Genomic DNA, 24,387 nt, shown 5'->3' on the forward strand with positions numbered 1-24,387 from the left:
AAGCCTGAACCCTTCTCATTGGTTGAAAATGGCCTTCATGTTTGTACATCGCCATCTGTTGCTTTGACATTGTACTGCATGTATATATTACATCAACAGTGTTAAACCACTGTGAGCGGCCTGGAGTGGATTGGAGCGGAGGAGAACTCTCGCTCCGGACGTCGCGCCGACTCATTTTAAAACCCACTCCTCGCTCACGTCAAAACCGGCCGCTCCGCGCCCCGCGCCGCTCACGCTCCGATCCGCTCACATGCACTGGTGGGGAACAACCAGGAGATCACTGCAACTCACACAAGTTGGAGAACTATCTCTCTCTCTCTCTCTCTTGCTCTCACACACACACAAAGGGAGCCGCATGTGATTGGTGGAGGCGGGATCCTTACGAAAAACTGCTAATCATTGACACATGCTAGCCTGTAATAATCCCCCCCAGAAAAATGTACTTTGCATTTGATATATTGCAAATATATGCCATCACACACACCGGCATTTAAAGGGTTAGAATTATAAAATGAATATGTGGTGTTATGATCAGGGCTGAAGTTGAATAAAATATTGTATTTATCAATTACAAAAAACTGAAAATCCATACAAATCTGTGTTGTTGCTAATCATACATATGCTAGCCTGTTTTTTAACAATAAGTTGTGATGCCATCACAAACACTGGCATTTAAAGGGTACAAATAAAAAAAAATGCCTGCACCAGAATGCAGGAAATTAAGTCTTTGTAACAAAGAAATTCCTGGTGGGGGACCCCCAGACCCCCTGCTTAAAAAGTGGCCTGACTGGGGCTATATTTCCTGGCCTGAATGATTTCCCCAGTCCGGCCCTGGTTAAAAGCCTCCAATGCTTATTAGTGTGTGTGCGTTTGAACGTTTGCATGTTTCAACCATACATTTCCATTTAAAATAATTTTTTTTACCTCCTATAATAGTGGGGGTCGCGGCTCTCTGACACCGTTTTTTTTGGGTCGCGGCCTGAAAAGTTTGGGAACCCCTGGTCTAGCCTGTACCCCCCAGACATGTTGCTGGCCCCGTCAAAACAGTATCCTATCAGCCTCTCCATGGGCAGGTCGAGGCGTAAAAGTATTTTATACACAAAAACAGCGTCTCGGCTGTTGTGTCTGGGCCGGGCATTGTAAAAACCCCAAAAGAAGTTCTGAGCTTCCAAGTTGTCATCGGCTAACTGTATATTACACGAGAATTGTTCTTTTCCAGTGAGTGACATCAGTGGTTCCGTCAGCGCTCAAGCCAAAGATTGGGCTTTTGGATGCTTTGCCTCTAATTTGTCGCTGAATATCATGGGCAAGCAGCTGTAAGATTTCGTTTTGGATGTTGTTGGACATCCAGTTGTCTCTCTTTTGGAGCCAATTCTTCAACTCGGGATCAGACTCGGTGCGCACTCTTTCCATCATGAGCTGCCATAACACCCCATTTGCATCACCCCTCAGTGGAAGCCCCTGGCGCCCGAGGGGGGGTATAGGGGAACAGACTCAGTTAACTCTTCAATACCTGATGCTGAGGCTGAACCTGTCGTCTCTGTCTCTCTCTGACGTTTATCAGATTTAGTGGGACTGTCACTGGGACCGGCGGGACGTTTAGAAAATAAATCTGATATTTTTCTTTTCTGCGAGTGAGACATTCTGTGCTAGCAAAGTCTGACTACTAGCTCAAATCGACTGACTGCGCAAGCACTGTATCACAGTAGCTCAGTGGTTCGTGGCGCGTGGGAAGGGCGGGAAACAGGAGGTGAATACAATTAGTTGTTTCACCTGTCATTCAATCAGTCTGTGACAGTCTGTCATCACTCGAAAATCTACTCGGTTTTACACGTATGATTGTGTACATACAGTAGTGTAATGAATGAATGAAAACTTTATTTAACAGATTGGAGAATGGCTACAATACAGTACGGCTCAATACACACAATATTAAAATGGTGACGTGCTTTGAGCAGGATAAACTTATAATATACAGTGTTACAGTTATACAGTTACAGTATATACAAATATATAAATACTGCAATAAAAAAAAAAAAATATATATATATATATATTTTTTTTTTTTTTTTTTTTTTTTTTTTGCAATAATTGAGAGGGGGTGCTGCAGCACCCCCCGCACCCCCCCTTCCCGCGTCCCTGATACCGTGCGGCAAAGGAAACCGCTCCCGCCTACCTCCGGTCAATGGTCTCTAACTACACACCCTCAAGACCCCTACGCTCTGCATCTTCTGGCCGCCTCAGACCTACTCTTATCCAAGCTCCCGGAGGGTCATCAAAGAGAAGCCGCTTATTCTCAGTCCTTGCCCCACAATGGTGGAATGAACTACCCATCCCAGTTAGGACAGCCGAATCCCGTCCAATCTTTCGCCGTCGACTAAAGACTCACTTCTTCAACCATTATCTGAAATGATGATAAAAAAAAGAAAAAAAAATATATATATATCTAACCCTGACTAACCTTACTGTCATGCACTTGTCCTCATAAACGAACCTACACTGTAACACACAACACTTTGATAAACATTGTTACTCAGCTGATAGAGTTGTACCCTTCTTGCTGTCTTGTCGTACAGAACTTGTAAGTCGCTTTGGATAAAAGCGTCAGCTAAATGACTAAATGTAAATGTACATGCACACTAACAACACTTCCATTCTGCACACAATATGCACTACACACGCTTTGCAGTTTGCACTCATACACATGGTCAGGGACACATTTTATATCCAGCATTCCAGTTGCACCATACACGTCCCAGACATTTCCCTCCCTCCAAATAAACACGCCTGTTGGCTTGAACATGCCTAACCCCTGAGTTGCTCTGGTTCCTTCCGACCCTAACACTGGATCCATCTTATTGTTTTAGTTTTTATTTATGTTTTATGTAATATTTTGTATACATACAATGGTTCCATTACTGGGATGTCATGATCCTCAATAATCCACAAACATACTTTGTCTTATCATGGTATCCAAGTGTATTGTCAAAATACACCATTAAAAAGTCAAAAAGCATTAGCATGAAAGGTCACCTCGAGAATCATTCTAGATTTCTGCTTGGACATTACATTATTCAAACCTGTGTAGTATTGCACTGTATCAAATTACTGTGCTCTAACTTGGCAAAAGTACCTAGCATACATTGGAATCATGATTCCTAAATTATTTGGGCTACTATCTCATGTTTCCAAGCTGATATTCACTCTAAAAACATGTTTTCTTTTAGGCGGAAATATAATTTTTGACTTTTTTCAATGGTCTAGCTCTATTTTCTCTGACACAGTAACATCCATTTACATTCTGACACTACTGCAGCCATCCCACTGCTGTCACCTTTATTTTGATACCAGGATTATCTATATGGCCCTTGTGATTGGGGAGATATTTTATATGTATTGTGGGCATGTAATTTCGAGCAGGCAATCTGAGAAATTGGCCTGAAATGGCCTCTAAAAGTCATAACTAGATGGGCCGCTGACATCATTGAAATTGTTGATCTCGGGGGTCGCGGTAAGCACAGCCGCACAGTCACATCTTATGTCACTCTGATGGGCTGGGGACAGGACACTCTGATGGGCTGGGGACAGGACACTCTGATGGGCTGGGGACAGGACACTCTGATGGGCTGGGGACAGGACACTCTGATGGGCTGGGGACAGGACACACTGATGGGCTGGGGACAGGACACTCTGATGGGCTGGGGACAGGACACTCTGATGGGCTGGGGACAGGACACTCTGATGGGCTGGGGACAGGACACTCTGATGGGCTGGGGACAGGACACACTGATGGGCTGGGGACAGGACACTCTGATGGGCTGGGGACAGGACACTCTGATGGGCTGGGGACAGGACACTCTGATGGGCTGGGGACAGGACACTGATGGGCTGGGGACAGGACACTCTGATGGGCTGGGGACAGGACACTGATGGGCTGGGGACAGGACACTCTGATGGGCTGGGGACAGGACACACTGATGGGCTGGGGACAGGACTCTGATGGGCTGGGGACAGGAGACTGATGGGCTGGGGACAGGACACTCTGATGGGCTGGGGACAGGACACACTGATGGGCTGGGGACAGGACACTGATGGGCTGGGGACAGGACACTGATGGGTTGGGGACAGGACACTCTGATGGGCTGGGGACAGGAGACTGATGGGCTGGGGACAGGACACTGATGGGCTGGGGACAGGAGACTGATGGGCTGGGGACAGGACACTCTGATGGGCTGGGGACAGGACACTGATGGGCTGGGGACAGGACTCTGATGGGCTGGGGACAGGGCACTCTGATGGGCTGGGGACAGGACACTCTGATGGGCTGGGGACAGGAGACTGATGGGCTGGGGACAGGACACTCTGATGGGCTGGGGACAGGACACTGATGGGCTGGGGACAGGACACTCTGATGGGCTGGGGACAGGACACTGATGGGCTGGGGACAGGACACTGATGGGCTGGGGACAGGACACTCTGATGGGCTGGGGACAGGACTCTGATGGGCTGGGGACAGGACACTCTGATGGGCTGGGGACAGGACACTGATGGGCTGGGGACAGGACACTCTGATGGGCTGGGGACAGGACACTCTGATGGGCTGGGGACAGGACACTCTGATGGGTTGGGGACAGGACACACTGATGGGCTGGGGACAGGACACTGATGGGCTGGGGACAGGACACTCTGATGGGCTGGGGACAGGACACACTGATGGGCTGGGGACAGGACACTGATGGGCTGGGGACAGGACACTCTGATGGGTTGGGGACAGGACACTCTGATGGGCTGGGGACAGGACACTGATGGGCTGGGGACAGGACTCTGATGGGCTGGGGACAGGACACTCTGATGGGCTGGGGACAGGACACTCTGATGGGCTGGGGACAGGACTCTGATGGGCTGGGGACAGGACACTGATGGGCTGGGGACAGGACACTCTGATGGGCTGGGGACAGGACACTGATGGGCTGGGGACAGGAGACTGATGGGCTGGGGACAGGACACTCTGATGGGCTGGGGACAGGACACTGATGGGCTGGGGACAGGACACTCTGATGGGCTGGGGACAGGACACTCTGATGGGTTGGGGACAGGACACACTGATGGGCTGGGGACAGGACACTGATGGGCTGGGGACAGGACACTCTGATGGGCTGGGGACAGGACACACTGATGGGCTGGGGACAGGACACTGATGGGCTGGGGACAGGACACTCTGATGGGTTGGGGACAGGACACTCTGATGGGCTGGGGACAGGACACTGATGGGCTGGGGACAGGACTCTGATGGGCTGGGGACAGGACACTCTGATGGGCTGGGGACAGGACTCTGATGGGCTGGGGACAGGACACTCTGATGGGCTGGGGACAGGACACTGATGGGCTGGGGACAGGACACTCTGATGGGCTGGGGACAGGACACTCTGATGGGTTGGGGACAGGACACACTGATGGGCTGGGGACAGGACACTGATGGGCTGGGGACAGGACACTCTGATGGGCTGGGGACAGGACACACTGATGGGCTGGGGACAGGACACTGATGGGCTGGGGACAGGACACTCTGATGGGTTGGGGACAGGACACTCTGATGGGCTGGGGACAGGACACTGATGGGCTGGGGACAGGACTCTGATGGGCTGGGGACAGGACACTCTGATGGGCTGGGGACAGGACACTCTGATGGGCTGGGGACAGGACTCTGATGGGCTGGGGACAGGACACTGATGGGCTGGGGACAGGACACTCTGATGGGCTGGGGACAGGACACTGATGGGCTGGGGACAGGAGACTGATGGGCTGGGGACAGGACACTCTGATGGGCTGGGGACAGGACACTGATGGGCTGGGGACAGGACACTCTGATGGGCTGGGGACAGGACACTCTGATGGGTTGGGGACAGGACACACTGATGGGCTGGGGACAGGACACTGATGGGCTGGGGACAGGACACTCTGATGGGCTGGGGACAGGACACACTGATGGGCTGGGGACAGGACACTGATGGGCTGGGGACAGGACACTCTGATGGGTTGGGGACAGGACACTCTGATGGGCTGGGGACAGGACACTGATGGGCTGGGGACAGGACTCTGATGGGCTGGGGACAGGACACTCTGATGGGCTGGGGACAGGACACTCTGATGGGCTGGGGACAGGACTCTGATGGGCTGGGGACAGGACACTGATGGGCTGGGGACAGGACACTCTGATGGGCTGGGGACAGGACACTGATGGGCTGGGGACAGGAGACTGATGGGCTGGGGACAGGACACTCTGATGGGCTGGGGACAGGAGACTGATGGGCTGGGGACAGGACACTCTGATGGGCTGGGGACAGGACACTGATGGGCTGGGGACAGGACACTGATGGGCTGGGGACAGGACACTGATGGGCTGGGGACAGGACTCTGATGGGCTGGGGACAGGACACTCTGATGGGCTGGGGACAGGACACTGATGGGCTGGGGACAGGACACTCTGATGGGCTGGGGACAGGACACTCTGATGGGCTGGGGACAGGACACTCTGATGGGCTGGGGACAGGACACTGATGGGCTGGGGACAGGACACTGATGGGCTGGGAACAGGACACTGATGGGCTGGGGACAGGACACTCTGATGGGCTGGGGACAGGACACTGATGGGCTGGGGACAGGACACTCTGAGGGAGGCCAGAGACCAGGGCCCCTGACCAGCCATGTCAACATGCTGGAGCACATTCTGTCTTACTTCCCTATCACGGCTTTTACAGCATGGGTTTCAGTTATTTTATACTCTGTATCTCTTCTTGGATTCTCTATTTTGGGGCCCAGCAGAGGGCCTATTTACCAGGCCCAGGTCTAATATGAAATATTAGAAATTAAATATAACAATGGTTATGTCTTGTAATGCTCACTATATATGAGTGTGGGCAAAGCATCTTGCTTTTCCTCCCTGATGCCGCCGGCAAGGATGATGGCTGGCATTCACCGCATTTTATAGCCACAAAGAGCTGCTTAACTGACGATGATTTACAGACTGATCTACTAGATTTATGGACTGTATGGGATTTTACAACCAAATGGACTTTATTTTACTGTAGTGCAAATAGCTTTGAACCAGGAACTTCATTACTGGAAAATCACAATGTCCCATTAAATTATTGTCAATAAAGTAGTTCCAGAAGGTGCCTCTTGATGGCAGCAGAGCCATCTGCCATTGTTCAGTTACTAGCTTTGGGAGGGACTTGTTCATGTTCACAAATCTAGCCTCTGAACTGTCCAACAACATAATAATTAAAATTGTATTAGCAGGGTAACCAACCAACAATCACTGGAATGGGTTTGAAGATATATAACATATTTATTTATATATCCTGCTCACAACCTTCAACCAGCATTGACAGTGTTGTGAAGAAGGCACGACAACGCCTCTACTTCCTCAGGCGCCTAAGGAAGTTCCAAGTCAGTTAGAAGATCCTTAGGAACTTCTACTCATGTACAATAGAGAGCATCCTGACTGGCAACATCACCTCCTGGTTTGGGAATAGCACTGCACAAGACCGTAGCAGACTACAAAGAGTGACACGTTCAGCCGAACGCACAATTGGAGGGGGGCTTCCCACCCTCCAGAACATTTACAACAAGCGGTGCAGGGGGAAGGCTAAGAGAATTATTAAGGACTCGAGCCACCCGAACAACTGCCTCTTTGAACTGCTGCGGTCAGGCAAGCGATACCGGAGTCTTAAGGCGAGCACAGAAAGACTTAGAAGAAGCTTCTATCCCCAGGCCATCAGGCTGCTAAACGAACAATAAACACTATGCAACAACCATCAAATGCACACAGCACACACACATTCACTTAAACAAACAACACACTGCAGCACCCACTCTCCACACTTTAGATCACACAAACACACTTTATATTTATTGATAAAGGATTTGCACTACAACTCGTACACCTACTGTAAATTGTACCTAAATTGCACCTCATCCCATTTCTGCCTTGCACTATATAGTATTGTATATTAGTACACTGCATAGTATTGTATATTATATGGTAACTCAGTTACGTCTATTCTGCATCGAACATTGTACATATGTCTATACTGAACACTGTGACCTCATTTTTTTTACTTCTAATTTACATGCTATACTATGTTATTTTATTTCATACTTATCTTGTCTTGCACAGTCTCTGGAGCGTAACAGTAAGAAGCATTTTGTATAAAAGTATTCTGTACTTCTGTATGACAACTATTAAAGAAACTTGAAACATATGTCTTAAGAAAATTAAGATGTTAAACATTTATTTTTATTTAAAAAAAGAAGAAAAACACAACATAGAAGCTATTTATCAATATATACAAAATACTTATATTTCTTGCACAGATTGGACGTTTAAGTAAATAAATTGAATAGTTGTGGCTGTTTGTGTGTTCAGGGAACACAGTGCTGTTAATATGGGGAACACAAGTAAAATGTATGTAAAAGCCACACGTGTACAGTGCTTGTTGTTATTGTTGTTGTTGTTGTTGTTGTTGTTGTTGTTGTTGTTGTTGTTGTTGTTGTTGTTGTTGTTGTTGTTGTTGTTGTTATTATTTCATTCCAAGATGAAAGAGTTTCCTGTATGGTCCCGGTCCACCCCATACACCCCTGAAGCAAAGAAGGAGGAGAAGAAAAAGTAGTCAAAACTAGTCAAGGGTCTAAATTAGGGGTGTGCAGAGACGTCATTATCTGGAAATGGGTGTGGTTTATACCAGATTTGAAAAAGAATTATAACAATTATTGTACAATACAAAATGGGAACAGATGCAATCAAATTCACAAATTAACATTAGATTAAAGGAAGTCACGTTAAATACAGCAAATGTATTTTCTAACCTAATATTCATTGGAAATGCAATTGTTGTGCCAAAGCATCAAATTGATCATACTATACTTGTCATCTGTACTCTCTCTCTCTTTATTCTTATTTTTAACTAAACTAAGTTTTATGAACTGTCTGAAATATATTACATAACAGTAATAGTATACATTAACTTTTTTGCCTGATTTATTATTATTTTGCTATATTGTCTTTTACAACGCCTGTACTCGATGATTACGAGCCAAAGAACCACTGTTAGTGCTATTTAGCACCCTTTTTGTTAAGAGTGTAGAACAGCAGGCCTTTGCACACACCCCACCTTCCCTCCCCTGCTAAATCAGGTGTGTTCTTTTTACGCAGCCTGTAGGCTGCCCATGAGATTATTTTGTTCTCTGACAATAAAGTTGAATCCAATATAATATTTGTGTGATGTTCTGAAAATCAGCTTTATAGAGCAAGAATATAATAAGCATGATACTTATGAGTGTCAGAAACTATCTACCCACCCGATCCCTCCGGTCCTCTTCCACTGCTTCCCTCAATGTCCTGTCATCCAAACTCAAAAGTGTTGGTGATCGGGCCTTCTCACGTGCTGCACCCCGACTCTGGAACACCCTCCCTCAGACCATCAGAGACTCACTCTCCACCTTCAAATCCTGTCTCAAAACCTACCTGTTCTCCCTAGCATTAACCTTCCCTACCCATAACCAGCCTCCTCCAACCTGTCACCCCCTTTCCCCCTCCCCTACATTCTCTCCCCTCCTGCCCCTCCCCCCCATCGGTTTCCCTTACTTACCTCCCGACTGCCTCCCCTCCCCTCCCCTACTGGCTCCTGTATTTTGTTGTCTGTTACTGTGGCTCTAAGTTCTTGTGTATTCATATTTGTAGAGCCTTTACCTATAAGCCTACTGCGAGGGGCAAGTGGGCTGGCTTGAGTTAGACACGTGCTTGAAGAATTCAATGTCCAGAGTGCTCGTATCATTTTGGATATGCCAATCCATTTATTGACCATTATCCACCAAGTAATATATACAAAAACAATTTTTTTTTATCCACTTTTTCTCCCATTTTCTATATATTTTCTCCCATCCCAATTTTCGTATCATCCAATTCAACCCTCCCCTGTCACGAACGCTGTTTCTTGCCTCCCACAAGCCGGCTGCAATGTGGACTAAGTCATACATAGCACAAGTCCCCTCCGGTACTTGAGGTAACAGCAGTCGCATGTTTTCACCTGCGCAGCTCGATCTCTCAGTGGCGAGGAGTAACGCGTGGGAGGCTCACGCTGCCCCAACACTTCCTGATTCTACTGCGCAGGCGCACCAACCGACCTGTAGGAGTCACTGTCCACAACGCCCGATCCCCACCCATCAGTTTCCCACCCCCTAATACGGCCAATGTGTATTAGTATGAACGACCAGCTAAACTGAAAGCAATGTGGAGCGCTGGGCTCGAACAGGCGAGCCCAGCGTCTCCGCATTCGTGGCGCGCGCCTTGCCCACTACGCCACGTAGCCGCCCTTATATATACAAAAACTCTTTAACTAATAACACTGAACGCCGACCTATACGGCACATCAACACGGTCAAAAACTGTTTGGCTATTCCCCTTGCACACCTGGGGCTCGTCACCCACTGATCAATATAAATGGGTAACCACCCCCTGTGGTGGTTGCCATGGTGACTGATAATGCCACACCTCTGCACCGTGAGTTAAAATAAAACGAAATAAACAGAAAGGCATTTTGGCTCCAACAATATTGTTTCCCGTTTCCATGTGGTTCTAGGAACAGTCATGTACATACCTCAACAGGCCCAGGAACAGTCATGTACATACCTCCACAGGTCTAGGAGCAGTCATGTACATACCTCCACAGGTCTAGGAACAGTCATGTACATACCTGAGAAACCCATGCCAGTAGAGGTGAGGCATCACATCGGCCTTCATATGGTACATGATTCTTCTCTCCTTGCTCTGGTCAATTGGGAATGTCTCTAGCGGTTGTCCATTGTAATCAAACTCAGCCAGAATAACTGTGTTGTAGCTTGTGACCAGTGGACATGAAGTGTAGCCATCATACTACAAACAAGAGAGAGGATTATGTGGTAGCAGCAATAATAACTTCACAATAATAATACAATAATACCTTCACAATAGAATGTTTTACATTCTTCAAGATTGAATAGTGTAAATTATTGTTAAAGGAACACACCAACATTATGGGAAATGCGGTTGCAGTCTTCTCCACAGTCAGACAAAAAGATAGATACCAATTTCCTGTGTTCAGTAGAAAGTAGAAAGACTACTCTGTGTTCAGTAGAAAGCTCTTGGAGGGACAGCTAGCCTAGCTTAGCACATTATGGCCAATTTCCCATAATCTTGGTGTGTTCCTTTTAAGTGTAATGTGCCACTCACCACCTTATCTGGCTTGTCGCCTTTCAATACTTGGGTAATAGTTCTGTGTAAGACAGCAGACTGTGCAGCTGAAAAAGAAAATGTCATGTTCCCCCTTGAAATGTTTCCATTTCCATAAAATGTTTTTCCCCCCTTCAGAGGCAATTAAGAGACATAAAAAGTCAATACATCCGACACACAAAATGGAAACATGGCAACAGTATACCATCATTCCATTTATATTGAAAACCTACATTTGATTTGAGTAGGCTAATATATCATGTAATGTAAACTATCATGAATCCATCAAGCAGTCAATTAGTTTGAACAAAATGTACGTCAATCCAGTAATAACCTTTCAAGATATCCTGTTTACAGACGGGAACCAAAAACATAATCACCTTGACGGAGGCAATACCGGTAATAAGTATCCGTATGACGGATGTGGCAATGTTGCTAGGCAACCCACATTGCTTAACTATTACTCTCTCCACAGCAAACAGACATGGAATAAAGGCAATTTAAGCAACACCCAAGATTTGATGGGGGGAGGGGGTATATGTGGTTGTTCCATCAGCATTTTGTGTGCTTAACATATTGTGCAATAGTGTGGCTGCACATAGTATTCCTTCATAATCAAAAGTAAGACAAAAACGCAATGGGAACATCAAGAGTGAATCGATGGCATATGATTGCACTACTTTGCTAAAGAAAATTAATTGATGAGAATATGAAAATCACTTACCCACAGCTGCACCTGTTTTCGATGTGGGCAGGTTGGTACAGTCTCCAATCCCAAACACATTAGGGTATTTCGTGTGTTGCAGTGTCTCTTTGTTGACATCCAACCAGCCAGCCTCATCAGCCAATGAGCTGCCTTTAATCGCCAAACTGGGCCCCATTGGCGGCGTGACATGAAGCATCTCGTACTGATAAGAATTTTATAAAGACAAAAGCTTGATATATTTTAGCTTGTAAAAATTATCTTGTAGAATTCAAAGCTGCAATAATTATTTTCTGACCGCACTTTTCACATTTTCTAAACTTCTTATGAAGTCTGTTGTTATTCCATAATTTATTTTCTTCAGCTCCGCCTATTGCAGTTGATAAAACTTTGCATTGTTATGTTTGTATATGGTGTATTTACAATGATCACTATTTGGCAAAACAAGACGAGTCTTGCTGCCCTCTAGTAGTTAGAAAACAATTATTGCTTTAACTTAATGCTGCACTGGAGAAATCATATACTAAAATGCTTAAATAATCTATGCCACAAATCAGTATTGTCCCCCATTTGCTCATCACAGCTTCCAGTTGTTTAGGTTCAGTTGTTTAGGTGCTACTAAGTAATCTACCTTGCCTATATTACTACCTACTATGCTAATCTGTCTATACTACTATGCACTCAAGAATGTAGCACTCAAGTTCAGCACAGTTTGACTAACAATGTTACTTAGCTGCCAAAGTCGTACCCTTCCCACTGACCTAACAGAACTAGTAAGTCGCTTTGGATAAAAGAGCCAGCTAAATGACTAAATGTAGGTATACAATTGAGAAATAACAAAATACCTCCAACACTTTGGTTTCTCCTGGATTGTCAAGATTTTCAAACACAGCTTCACGCTTGTCCGCGCGGACCTCAACGAGGTTGTGCCTGAGATTCACCTGTAGGTCACGACTCTTCACTATTTCCCACAGTGAGTCCGCATATTTCTTGACCCCAAACAGCACAGGAAGTGATGTGTTGTACACTATATTAGCCTTTGCCCTCCTTCCCGTCTTAAAATAAACACAAGGGTAAATCACCATAGGGCTACATTAACCAATTACATATAAAATTGGTTAAACATTTAAACCCAATTATTACAGATGAAAAGACATCTCTAATTTTACATAGCATCGATGTACCTTCCTCAGATAAGCATCCGTCAGGTACATGATCTTCTGTGGTGCTCCAGCACACTTCACAGGAGTGTTTGGGAAAGTGAACACAGCGTTACCCTCTCGGAAGTCCTGCAGCGCTCTCCACGTCTTTTCCACAGTTTCGACTGAGTAATTTGATCCGATCTTTGGGTGTCCAAACCCATCTGGCAGACCTTTGATCTATACATTAAAAGAATATTGCTCAAATCTGATGGTTGACACGGCTGTGTGTAGACAACTAGACGACAGTCCATCTGACAATTGAGTGCATCAGACAAAGATCCATGTAAGTCTGTTTGATGTTTTCAGAAGAACAATGTTTTCAAACTTTATTATCTTAAAGATGTATGAGTATTGTGTCCATTGATAATTAAGGACAGTAGAGGCCAAATACTTTCTGGTGATATATCACATTCACACTCCAAGTGATTTGGATTGATTTTACAACTGCAAATACATGGGCTGTCCAAACATTTAATTTTGTTTACTTATTGGGGAAAGAAAGTGCTTCCAATAAAATGGTACATTACCCTCTCATAATGGAGTTGCAGACCAAGAGCCACAATCAAATACTCATAGGAGATCTGTTTAGAAGACAAAAGTGTTTCGTAAGGCAAAAGATAAGAGGATAAGGGAAAAAAACTGATTTAGGAGGAAAGGTGCATGGTGTCTTGGTCATCATACTGATAAAGGACATTTTATAATTGATAAAGAAGATAATTTATAACATCATTATAAATCCAATCAGAAAACAGTAATCAAGAGTAAACACACCTCCAACCCATCGTCTGTGCGGACAGTGTTTGTGTCTGGGTTGATCTCCTGGACTCTGGATTTCACCCACTTCACTCCAGACGGCACAAGGCTGGCAGTGGGACGGCCTGATGAAGCCAGAGTTTTCGCTCCAGCACCAACCAGTGTCCATATTGGCTGATAGTAGTGCATCTATAGGAAGGTCGTGTAACATCATCAAGATGACCATGATATTGATATATTGAGATGTAGTAAATAACATCTAAATAATGTTTTGTATTCCCAGACAGCTAAAAAGCAACATAGTAAAGCAATGTAAGAACACAAAACTAATGGTGAAGATTAGGTTAGTAGATCCTTCTGTTATTTGTATTTCAGATTTATTTTTGTCAGGACAGATACAAACAACATTGACATAACACCCCAATGCCTTGTATCGCACAGTAGGCCTATGGATAGATTCACACTAATTTACAATACCTGTTGGATTTTTTTTATTTATATCAAAGATACAAATAGGTATATATACGTAGATTAACAATTAAAAAGTACAACTTGCCTCACTAGGCTCCACAATAGCCACATTCTCGGCTCCCAGCTTTCTCTTCATTCTGGCACTCATTGCTATTCCACCACTTCCTCCTCCAAGCACAAGCATTTTATAATGCTCTTTGGCAAAAGCATGGCTGGTAGTGTGAAGATGACAAACGCTGATGCCCTTTGAGTGGACTTGCTTCATTCGATGCAATGCAGCCATTCTGTGTCAGTGCTCTAATGACAAATACATTTGTTATTATTATTATTACAGTATGTTTGTTGATTAGTTAGGCTATTCAGTAATAACTCACTGCAATACATGATAAACAGGACAAGAAAAGATGGAAGACAGGTTATATACATTACATTACAGGTTATATACATTAGAGAACATTACAGGTTATATACATTAGAGAATTTGCTCAAAGGGGGTTCCTCTTTTGCCCCAAAAGTACAGTACTTCCTGTTGTTAGTGCTACGAAAGTTGTCAGTGGGCTGAATCTGAAATAAGTAGCCTACAGTCATGATTATATTTTTGTGTCACAATTCACAATTTGAATTTTACGCCAGGAAATGTATACATTTGAGCTTTTATGGCTAACCCATGACTGAAATATGTCCAATGTATCTGCTATTGATTGATTGAAAAGTGTATTAACAGATTGCAGAATGGGTACAGTACAGTACAGTACAGCTCAATACATACAATTGTTAAGGGGATGCAGACCAGAGAAAGACTTTCGTCTTGTTTACATCAGGGTCCCCCATTTTCAATTCAAGTAGCCTACCCATTCACATCACACTATTTACGACAAGATCACGCCAATTGAAAATGGGGGACCCTGATGTAAACAAGACGAAAGTCTTTCTCTGGTCTGCATCCCCTTAACAATTGTGTGTATTGAGCTGTACTGTATTGTACCCATTCTGCAATCTGTTAATAAAGTTTTCAATCAATCAATCAATCAACGCAACTCCGTTATAATAAGCACCGATCTATGTGCCTGATGGATTTTCATAATTATAGTTACATTTTAAAATAATGTAAAAGGCGTACATACCTTATTCAGCGTTGCTGTGAACAGCCGAGCCAACTTGTGTAAATTTGTTGAGGCTACCTCAAATGACCTAATTTATTATTGACCTGGACAAGTTAGTTCCGTTCTAGCCGCTTCCGTTGTAGTTGTGGGCAACGCGTATCTGGCGTGGTCATTATAGACGCAATCGGTGCGTCCAAGGTCCTGCTGCCACCTTACAAGAAACAAGGGCGCGCCGCAAAATGCAAATGAATAACAAGTTCAGAAGTTTACAGCTGCAGTACTCTCTATGACCGCAAGATGTAATTTGTAATTTAGTAGGGTATATCTGCAGAGCCGCAAGCCCAACGTCTGGGCGGGGCTTCGTGGCTTGGACTAGGTTTGACTGTGCGTGGGGGGGCGTCGTGGCTTGTACCTTGCTTGTTTTGTTTCCTGTAAACCCGGAAGTAGTCAGTTTGTGCTGTTTATTTTTAACCCTAACCCTAGTCCCCAAGGACTTCAAAATAGCGAGAGTAACACCCCTGCACAAAAAGGGCAGCAAATTAGACCCAGGCAACTACCGCCCTGTTTCTATCCTTACATCCATCTTGAAAGTCATGGAAAAAATAGTATACGAACAGGTTGAAAAGTACCTTACGGATAAAAATCTAATCTACGAATTCCAATCTGGCTTCAGAACATCCCACTCCACTGACACATGCCTTCTCTATTTGAACGACCACATCAAGCAAGAGGTGGACGCGGGCAAATACTGCGGCATGGTCATGCTAGACCTACAAAAGGCCTTCGACACTGTCAATCACACCATTCTGATTGACAAGCTAAAAGCAATTGGTTTTGATAGTTTATCAGTGAGCTGGATACAATCCTACGTGGAGGGGAGAGAACAGATGGTGGAGGTAAACGGTACCCTATCCCCCCCCCTCACAGTGAACTGTGGTGTTCCACAAGGAAGCATACTAGGACTTGATTGATTGAAAAGTTTATTAACAGATTGCAGAATGGGTACAGTACAGTACAGCTCAATACATACAATTGTTAAGAGGATGCAGACCTGAGAAAGACTTTCGTCTTGTTTCCATCAGGGTCCCCCATTTTCAATTCATCATATGACACACATGACATACAGATAGACAGTACTGCTACATCTATACATTTATGACATACCAGATTTTCAAATACAGTACTGTTTGTGATACTAAAAAAATCCAGAAGAAGAGTATATACATTTGACATAGAAACTGTGCATTGGGGGAGGTTGGGTAGGTGGGGTGGGGCTGTACATTGGAGGTGGGGGGGGGGGGGGGGTTGGGTAGGGGGACACACTGTACATTGGAATACTGACATACATTTGACATGGAAACTGTACATTGGAGGAGGTTGGGTAGGTGGGGTGGGGTTGGGTGGGGCTGTACATTGGAATACTGACAAAGCCATGCTTGGTCTTTATTGTACAACTGGGTTAGGACATTTGTAGGGGCCAGTTTTGAATTGCAGTCTCCCGTAGGTGTTCTTTGAGAGTGTTTTTGAAGGTGGGTAGTGATTTACATTCCTTTACAGCTTTGGGTAGGGCGTTCCACATTGTTGTGGCATAATTGCGAAACGTGTTTAGTCCCTTGTTTGAGCCGAATCTGGGTTTTACATGATTTGTGGAGCTCCCTCTGGTGTTGTGATCGTGGTATTCACTGACCTTTGGGAAGTATTTTGACATGTACATGGGTACCTTGGTCGTGTAGTGTATCTTGTAGACCAGGCCCATTGCAAGTTGCTGTACTCTGTTGTCTACTCTAAGCCATCCTAGGTTGGCAAAGTGTGCAGGGGTGAGGTGGGTTCTAGGAGTCAGGTCAAGCAGTAGTCTGACTAGTTTGTTTTGAGATGTTTGTAATTTGGTTTTTAGTGCCTTTGAGGTGCTTTGGTACCATGAGGTGCAAGCATAGTCGTAGTACCCTTGAATGAGTGCTCCTGCCAGAGTCTTCAGGGTATTCTTGTTTACCAGGGAGGAGATCCGGTACAAGAATCGAGTTCGTTGATTGACTTTTTTTATTACATTGGATGCCATTTTGTCACAGGAAAGATTAGCCTCTAGGATGGAACCCAGGTAGGTAATTTCATCTTTCCTTGTGACAATATTGTCACCCACTGTAACTGAGAAGCCGTCTGTTTTGCTGAGTTTGTTATTTGAACCGAAGAGAATGGACTCTGTTTTGCCCATGTGTAATGATAGTTTGTTGTCTGCGAGCCATATGCAGATTTTGCCTAGTTCCGAGCTGAGGGTTTTTTCAACCTGTAACTTGTTCTTGTCAGAGACCAGCAGGGCTGAGTCGTCCGCAAACAGGAACAAGTTGCAGTCACAAGCTGACGACATGTCATTTGCATAAATTAGGAACAGTAGTGGTCCTAGTATGCTTCCTTGTGGAACACCACAGTTCACTGTGAGGGGGGGGGATAGGGTACCGTTTACCTCCACCATCTGTTCTCTCCCCTCCAGGTAGGATTGTATCCAGCTCGCTGATAAACTATCAAAACCAATTGCTTTTAGCTTGTCAATCAGAATGGTGTGATTGACAGTGTCAAAGGCCTTTTGTAGGTCTAGCATGACCATGCCGCAGTATTTGCCCGCGTCCACCTCTTGCTTGATGTGGTCGTTCAAATAGAGAAGGCATGTGTCATGCCACTACTGTTCCTAATTTATGCAAATGACATGTCGTCAGCTTGTGACAGCAACTTGTTCCTGTTTGCGGACGACTCAGCCCTGCTGGTCTCTGACAAGAACAAGTTACAGGTTGAAAAAACCCTCAGCTCGGAACTAGGCAAAATCTGCATATGGCTCGCCGACAACAAACTATCATTACACATGGGCAAAACAGAGTCCATTCTCTTCGGTTCAAATAACAAACTCAGCAAAACAGACGGCTTCTCAGTTACAGTGGGTGACAATATTGTCACAAGGAAAGATGAAATTACCTACCTGGGTTCCATCCTAGAGGCTAATCTTTCCTGTGACAAAATGGCATCCAATGTAATAAAAAAAGTCAATCAACGAACTCGATTCTTGTACCGGATCTCCTCCCTGGTAAACAAGAATACCCTGAAGACTCTGGCAGGAGCACTCATTCAAGGGTACTACGACTATGCTTGCACCTCATGGTACCAAAGCACCTCAAAGGCACTAAAAACCAAATTACAAACATCTCAAAACAAACTAGTCAGACTACTGCTTGACCTGACTCTTAGAACCCACCTCACCCCTGCACACTTTGCCAACCTAGGATGGCTTAGAGTAGACGACAGAGTACAGCAACTTGCAATGGGCCTGGTCTACAAGATACACTACACGACCAAGGTACCCATGTACATGTCAAAATACTTCCCAAAGGTCAGTGAATACCACGATCACAACACCAGAAGGAGCTCCACAAATCATGTAAAACCCAGATTCGGCTCAAACAAGGGACTAAACACGTTTCGCAATTATGCCACAACAATGTGGAACGCCCTACCCAAAGCTGTAAAGGAATGTAAATCACTACCCACCTTCAAAAACACTCTCAAAGAACACCTACGGGAGACTGCAATTCAAAACTGGCCCCTACAAATGTCCTAACCCAGTTGTACAACAAAGACCAAGCATGGCTTTGTCAGTATTCCAATGTACAGCCCCACCCAACCCCACCCCACCTACCCAACCTCCTCCAATGTACAGTTTCTATGTCAAATGTATGTCAGTATTCCAATGTACAGTGTCCCCCCCCCTACCCACACCTCCAATGTACAGCCCCACCCCACCTACCCAACCTCCCCCAATGCACAGTTTCTATGTCAAATGTATATACACTCTTCTTCTGGATTTTCTTAGTATCACAAACAGTACTGTATTTGAAAATCTGGTATGTCATAAATGTATAGATGTAGCAGTACTGTCCATCTGTATGTCATGTGTGTCATATGATGAATTGAAAATGGGGTACCCTGATGGAAACAAGACGAAAGTCTTTCTCAGGTCTGCATCCTCTTAACAATTGTATGTATTGAGCTGTACCCATTCTGCAATCTGTTAATAAACTTTTCAATCAATCAATCAATCAAACCCTAACCCTAACCTTAACCCTAACCTGCAACACGGAACACAGAAATGCAAATGCTGTCGAGTCCTCACTGCTTGTAAAAATAAACAGCACAAACTGACTATTGATCAAGGGCGGGGCTAGGGGGTGGCTACTTGGGCTCAAGCCACGAATGTTTTCTGAAAAGCCCTGAATCTATTTAAAAAAAAAAAAAAAAAATTACAATTCATCATTGTTACATGAAAATATGTTTGCACCAGATTTAGCAGAAGCTAATTTCCATCTGTGGTCTATCGAGCTGCTAACTGTATTTGAGTGAGTTAAGTCTTGGTGTTATGGTAGACTCAGACCTAAGCTTTAAATCACAATCAACAAGTTGATAAAAACTTAATTCTTCCACCTTAGAAACATAGCTAAAGTACGGCCATTTATAAATCAAAAGGACGCTGAAAACCAGATCCATGCCTTTATCTCAAGCCAACTCGACTACTGTAATGTAATGTAATTTTTTTAGTTTTTTCTTTATCTCTTTTTATCTAAACAATTGTGCATAATGCAGATGGGTCGGATTGATACTGTTGTTGTTTTTCTTTCCCAGCAACATCTATGCTATGTGTTTGTATGTTTTGCAGATGTGTTTGTCAACAACCTCGGTGTGGGGGGGATGGGGTGGGAATAAGGGAGGGGAAGGGGAAATGAAAGGGAAAAAAGGAAAAAAGATGGAAAATGTACAATGTTTACAATTGAAATGTTCAATAATTTTTTTCCTGTAATAAAGAAATAAAAAAAAATAGCCTTTGAATGAATGAATGAAAACTTTATTTAACAGATTGCAGAATGGGTACAATACAGTACGGCTCAATACATACAATTGTTAAGGGGATGCAGACCTGAGAAAGACGTTTGTCTTGTTTCCATCAGGGTCCCCCATTTTCAATTCATATATATATGGGTTAATCTTCAGTGAACAGGGTAGTTTACTTGGAGCTTAGAGAATCTAGACAGCGCCTCTATAACAGACGGTCCTGCATGCGTGGTAGCGCAGCGACCGGAACAGGAAGTTGAGACGCTACTTGTAAATACACCTGCAATCGTCCGAGACTTGTTTGTTATTGTTTTCTTCTTTTATTATACTGGATGGAACAAATGGAATATCGTTCTTATTTAGAGCTAGTGTATTTGGTCACAGCCTTGGTTCCCTCAGACACAGCTTGCTTCGCCAGCTCATCACCGGGCAGCAGCAGACGCACAGCGGTCTGGATCTCTGCACAGTCAAACCGAGTACAAGCCCGATACTCGGAGCCTCGGTCCAGATTGGGCAACTTCCGCCCAGCCACAAGATTATTACTCCCGTGACAGGGCAATGCGCTGATTGGCGGAAAATACGGAAGTATCTCGAAGTACATCGTACATCAAACCGGAAGTCGGCCATCTTGGCGATAAACTTGGATGTAAACAACGCGTGATTGCATCGAACTAGCAACTCTTCAAGTTCATTGTTGCTCAAAATGGTCAATTATTGCCGTGTTCTTGGCTGTACTAATAGGTCGGATAGGGAAAAGTAGTGATGGCGAGATGAAGCTTCATGAAGCATCGAGGCTTTCCATCCAATTGTACCACACATGTGTCGAAGCTTCATGGTACATTTGCTCTACTATGCCATCAAGTGGACAATAAATGTAGAACAGGCAGAGTGATGATGATGCCAATAAACAAATAATAATGTGTCTGTTTATCTAACAGAATGATGGCAGGGACAGAGGAGAAAGTGCTTGTGTTACTACAACATTATATAATTTAATATAGTGTGTTTTTCTAACAGAATGATGGCAGGGACAAGTGCTTGCTTCATTAATTTTTATTCAGAAAAAGCAACTCAAAATCGACATGCCATCCTGCATTTAGATCATACAGATGTGATCAGATTAGGCACAGCAATTTAGACATTTCAGCAAGTTTATATGTAACGGAGATGATATCATATGGTCACCTTTTTTGCGTTGTGTTTAACTTTCTTCGATGCCCCGAGGGAGTTTAGAACCCGGGTCTGCCGTGACACGGGCGACAGGTGACAGCACAGACCGCTACACCAAGGTGAATTCACTCTTCATGACGTGTAAAGTGTGTCTTTTTAAGTGGAGTGAGTTTAACTCGCAGTACCGCTACTCGCCAGTCACTTCACAACGCTTGAAGTCCATCGTGACTGACAGACAGTGCCTCGCGCTACCATCTGTTATATATATATATGTTGGGATTATTAGGATACACATTTATTTGTCTTTCCCAGTACTCCACGGGATTATCCAACGCAAAGAAACTCGTAATGAATTCCTATGTCGACACTTGTGTTGCGGGGATGTTCCGGGGAACATAGGGATGATCCCGTGTTGGAGACGCGTTGCGCACCAACCCCGAAGCCATTTCCTGAATCAGTGACGCGGAGTGGGGCTTCGGGGGCGGTACCCCCCGGACCGAGGCTTCGGACGTCATCAGTACGTCACCTGATACGCGCTTCGATACAGGCTCCACTTAAAAAAAGCTGGATTGCTCGACACAAGCTCCGGAGCCTCGCTTCAAACGTCACATCACTAGGGAAAAGCATTTGGAGTTCTTCAGATTGCCAATGGTCATCACAAATCAAGGAGAAGAGGGCAAACAATTGTCTCAGGAAAGGAGACGTTTGTGGTTGGCCAAACTGAACCAGAATTTCCATGGCAAGACTCTTGTCAATATTCGAGTTTGTTCTGCGCATTTCTTGTCAGGTAACGTTATGTGAAATATATTCTTGGCTGGATATGATTGTTATCTCATTTCATAACCTACTACAGTAGTAGTGTAAGAGTAAGACTCAGTTTACGCTATGGTAACGTTACGTCAGGTAACGTTATGTTAATAACGGCAACTATCATTTTACAGTGGAATAGTATGAGGCTGGATATGATTCTTATCTCATTTCATAACCTACTACAGTGTAAGACTCGGTTTCTGTAAATGTTCCTAAAATGTAGCGTCTAAAGTGTGCTATATTTTTCATTATTGTATTCCAGGTAAAAAGTGTCACCTGTACAAGAAAGATGACCCAGATTGGGTGCCATCTGTAAATATGACCGGAAAGCAACAGCCTTCTTCTCTGCAACCACCTAAAGAAACACGATACCAACGGCGTGTGAATCGTACCCAGCAGAAACTGAAGGTGGATGCTGCCCATGCCTTGCTTCTTATGGACATACCAGCTGTAATGTAATGTATGTGTATGAATGTAATACCTGATCGGTACAATATCTACTAACCTGATCAATACAAGCCCCCCCCCCCCCCTCTCGTCAGCGCAGACGTACTTGCTTTTGATTTTGACGTTCAATTAACACGTTCGCTAACGGACGTAGAGAAACGTCAGGCGTATGTCAGACGTACTTCGAGATACTTCCGTACTTTCCGCCAATCAGCGCATTGCCCTGTCACGGGAGTAATTTCTTGTGGCTGGGCGGAAGTTGCCCAATCTGGACCGAGGCTCCGAGGCTGCAGCTCGACCCTACTCCGAATGCACAAGGCTTGTTCGAGATGGGATAGGCGGACGCAGATCTGCGCAGGTTTGATTGATTGATTGAAAACTTTATTAACAGATTGCAGAATGGGTACAATACAGTACAGCTCAATACACACAATTGTTAAGGGGATGCAGACCAGAGAAAGACTTTCGTCTTGTTTACATCAGGGTCCCCCATTTTCAATTCATCAGGACATATATGACATACATGACATACAGATAGTCAGTACTGCTACATCTATACATTTATGACATACCAGATTTGCAAATACAGTACTGTTTGTGATACAGAAGGAGTCAAGAAAAGGGAGTATATACATTTGACGTAGAAACTGTACATTGGAGGAGGTTGGGTGGGGGGGGTTGGGTACATTGGGATATTGACAACCATACTGGGTAATTTACATTGGAGGTGGTTGGGGGGGGGGGCACACTGTATAAACAAGCAAAACTGTACATTGAGGGGGGGGGGGAGGAGACACTGTACAAACAAACAAAATTGTACATTGGACTATTGACAAAACCATACTAGGTAAATGACTGTACATTGGAGGGGGTTGGGTTAGGATATTTACAGGGGCCAGTGTTGAATTGCAGTCTCCCGTAGGTGTCCCTTGAGAGAGGTTTTGAAAGTGGGTAGTGATCCACATTCCTTTACAGCTTTGGGTAGGGCGTTCCACATTGATGTGGCATAATTGCGAAACGTGTTTAGTCCCTTATTTGAGCCGAATCTGGGTTTAACATGATTTGTGGAGCTCCCTCTGGTGTTGTGATCGTGGTATTCACTGACCTTTGGGAAGTATTTTGCCATGTACATGGGTACCTTGGTCGTGTAGTGTATCTTGTAGACCAGGCCCATTGCAAGTTGCTGTACTCTGTCGTCTACTCTAAGCCATCCTAGGTTGTCAAAGTGGGCAGGGGTGAGGTGGGTTCTAGGAGTAAGGTCAAGCAGTAGTCTGACCAGTTTGTTTTGAGATGTTTGTAATTTTGTTTTTAGCGCCTTTGAGGTGCTTTGGTACCATGAGGTGCAAGCATAGTCGTAGTACCCCTGAATGAGTGCTCCTGCCAGAGTCTTCAGGGTATTCTTGTTTACCAGAGAGGAGATCCGGTACAAGAATCGAGTTCGTTGGTTGACTTTTTTTATTACATTGGATGCCATTTTGTCACAGGAGAGATTAGCCAAGTTGTTGACAGACAGACGCGCTGCCAGAGCCTTGCCCTTCCGCCTCCTCCTCGCTCAGAGCAACAGACACAAGCTGCTGCAGCCTCCTCGTTGGA

General features: G+C 44.8%; 1 protein-coding gene across 2 annotated transcripts; it reads right to left on the reverse strand.

Annotated features, from left to right (window-relative positions):
* Positions 1–8,283: 8,283 nt before the first annotated feature.
* Positions 8,284–15,718, reverse strand: LOC311244708 (sulfide:quinone oxidoreductase, mitochondrial-like). Of its 2 annotated transcripts, XM_084334358.1 has the most exons (10): positions 15,523–15,718; positions 14,484–14,695; positions 13,946–14,116; positions 13,702–13,755; positions 13,157–13,351; positions 12,818–13,027; positions 11,994–12,177; positions 11,270–11,337; positions 10,755–10,933; positions 8,284–8,640 (listed from the first exon to the last, which is right to left on the reverse strand). In XM_084334358.1, the coding sequence occupies exons 2-10, from the start codon at positions 14,679–14,681 to the stop codon at positions 8,583–8,585; spliced, it is 1,317 nt and encodes a 438-aa protein (XP_084190484.1). In that variant the 5' UTR covers positions 14,682–14,695; positions 15,523–15,718; the 3' UTR covers positions 8,284–8,582. The 2 variants fall into 2 exon arrangements, with proteins under 2 accessions (XP_084190484.1, XP_084190485.1); XM_084334359.1 differs by lacking the exon at positions 12,818–13,027.
* Positions 15,719–24,387: the final 8,669 nt, after the last annotated feature.

This window comes from Notolepis coatsorum, assembly GCF_963971535.1.
Source record: "Notolepis coatsorum genome assembly, chromosome: 18".
Classification (NCBI taxonomy): Eukaryota; Metazoa; Chordata; class Actinopteri; order Aulopiformes; family Paralepididae; genus Notolepis; species Notolepis coatsorum.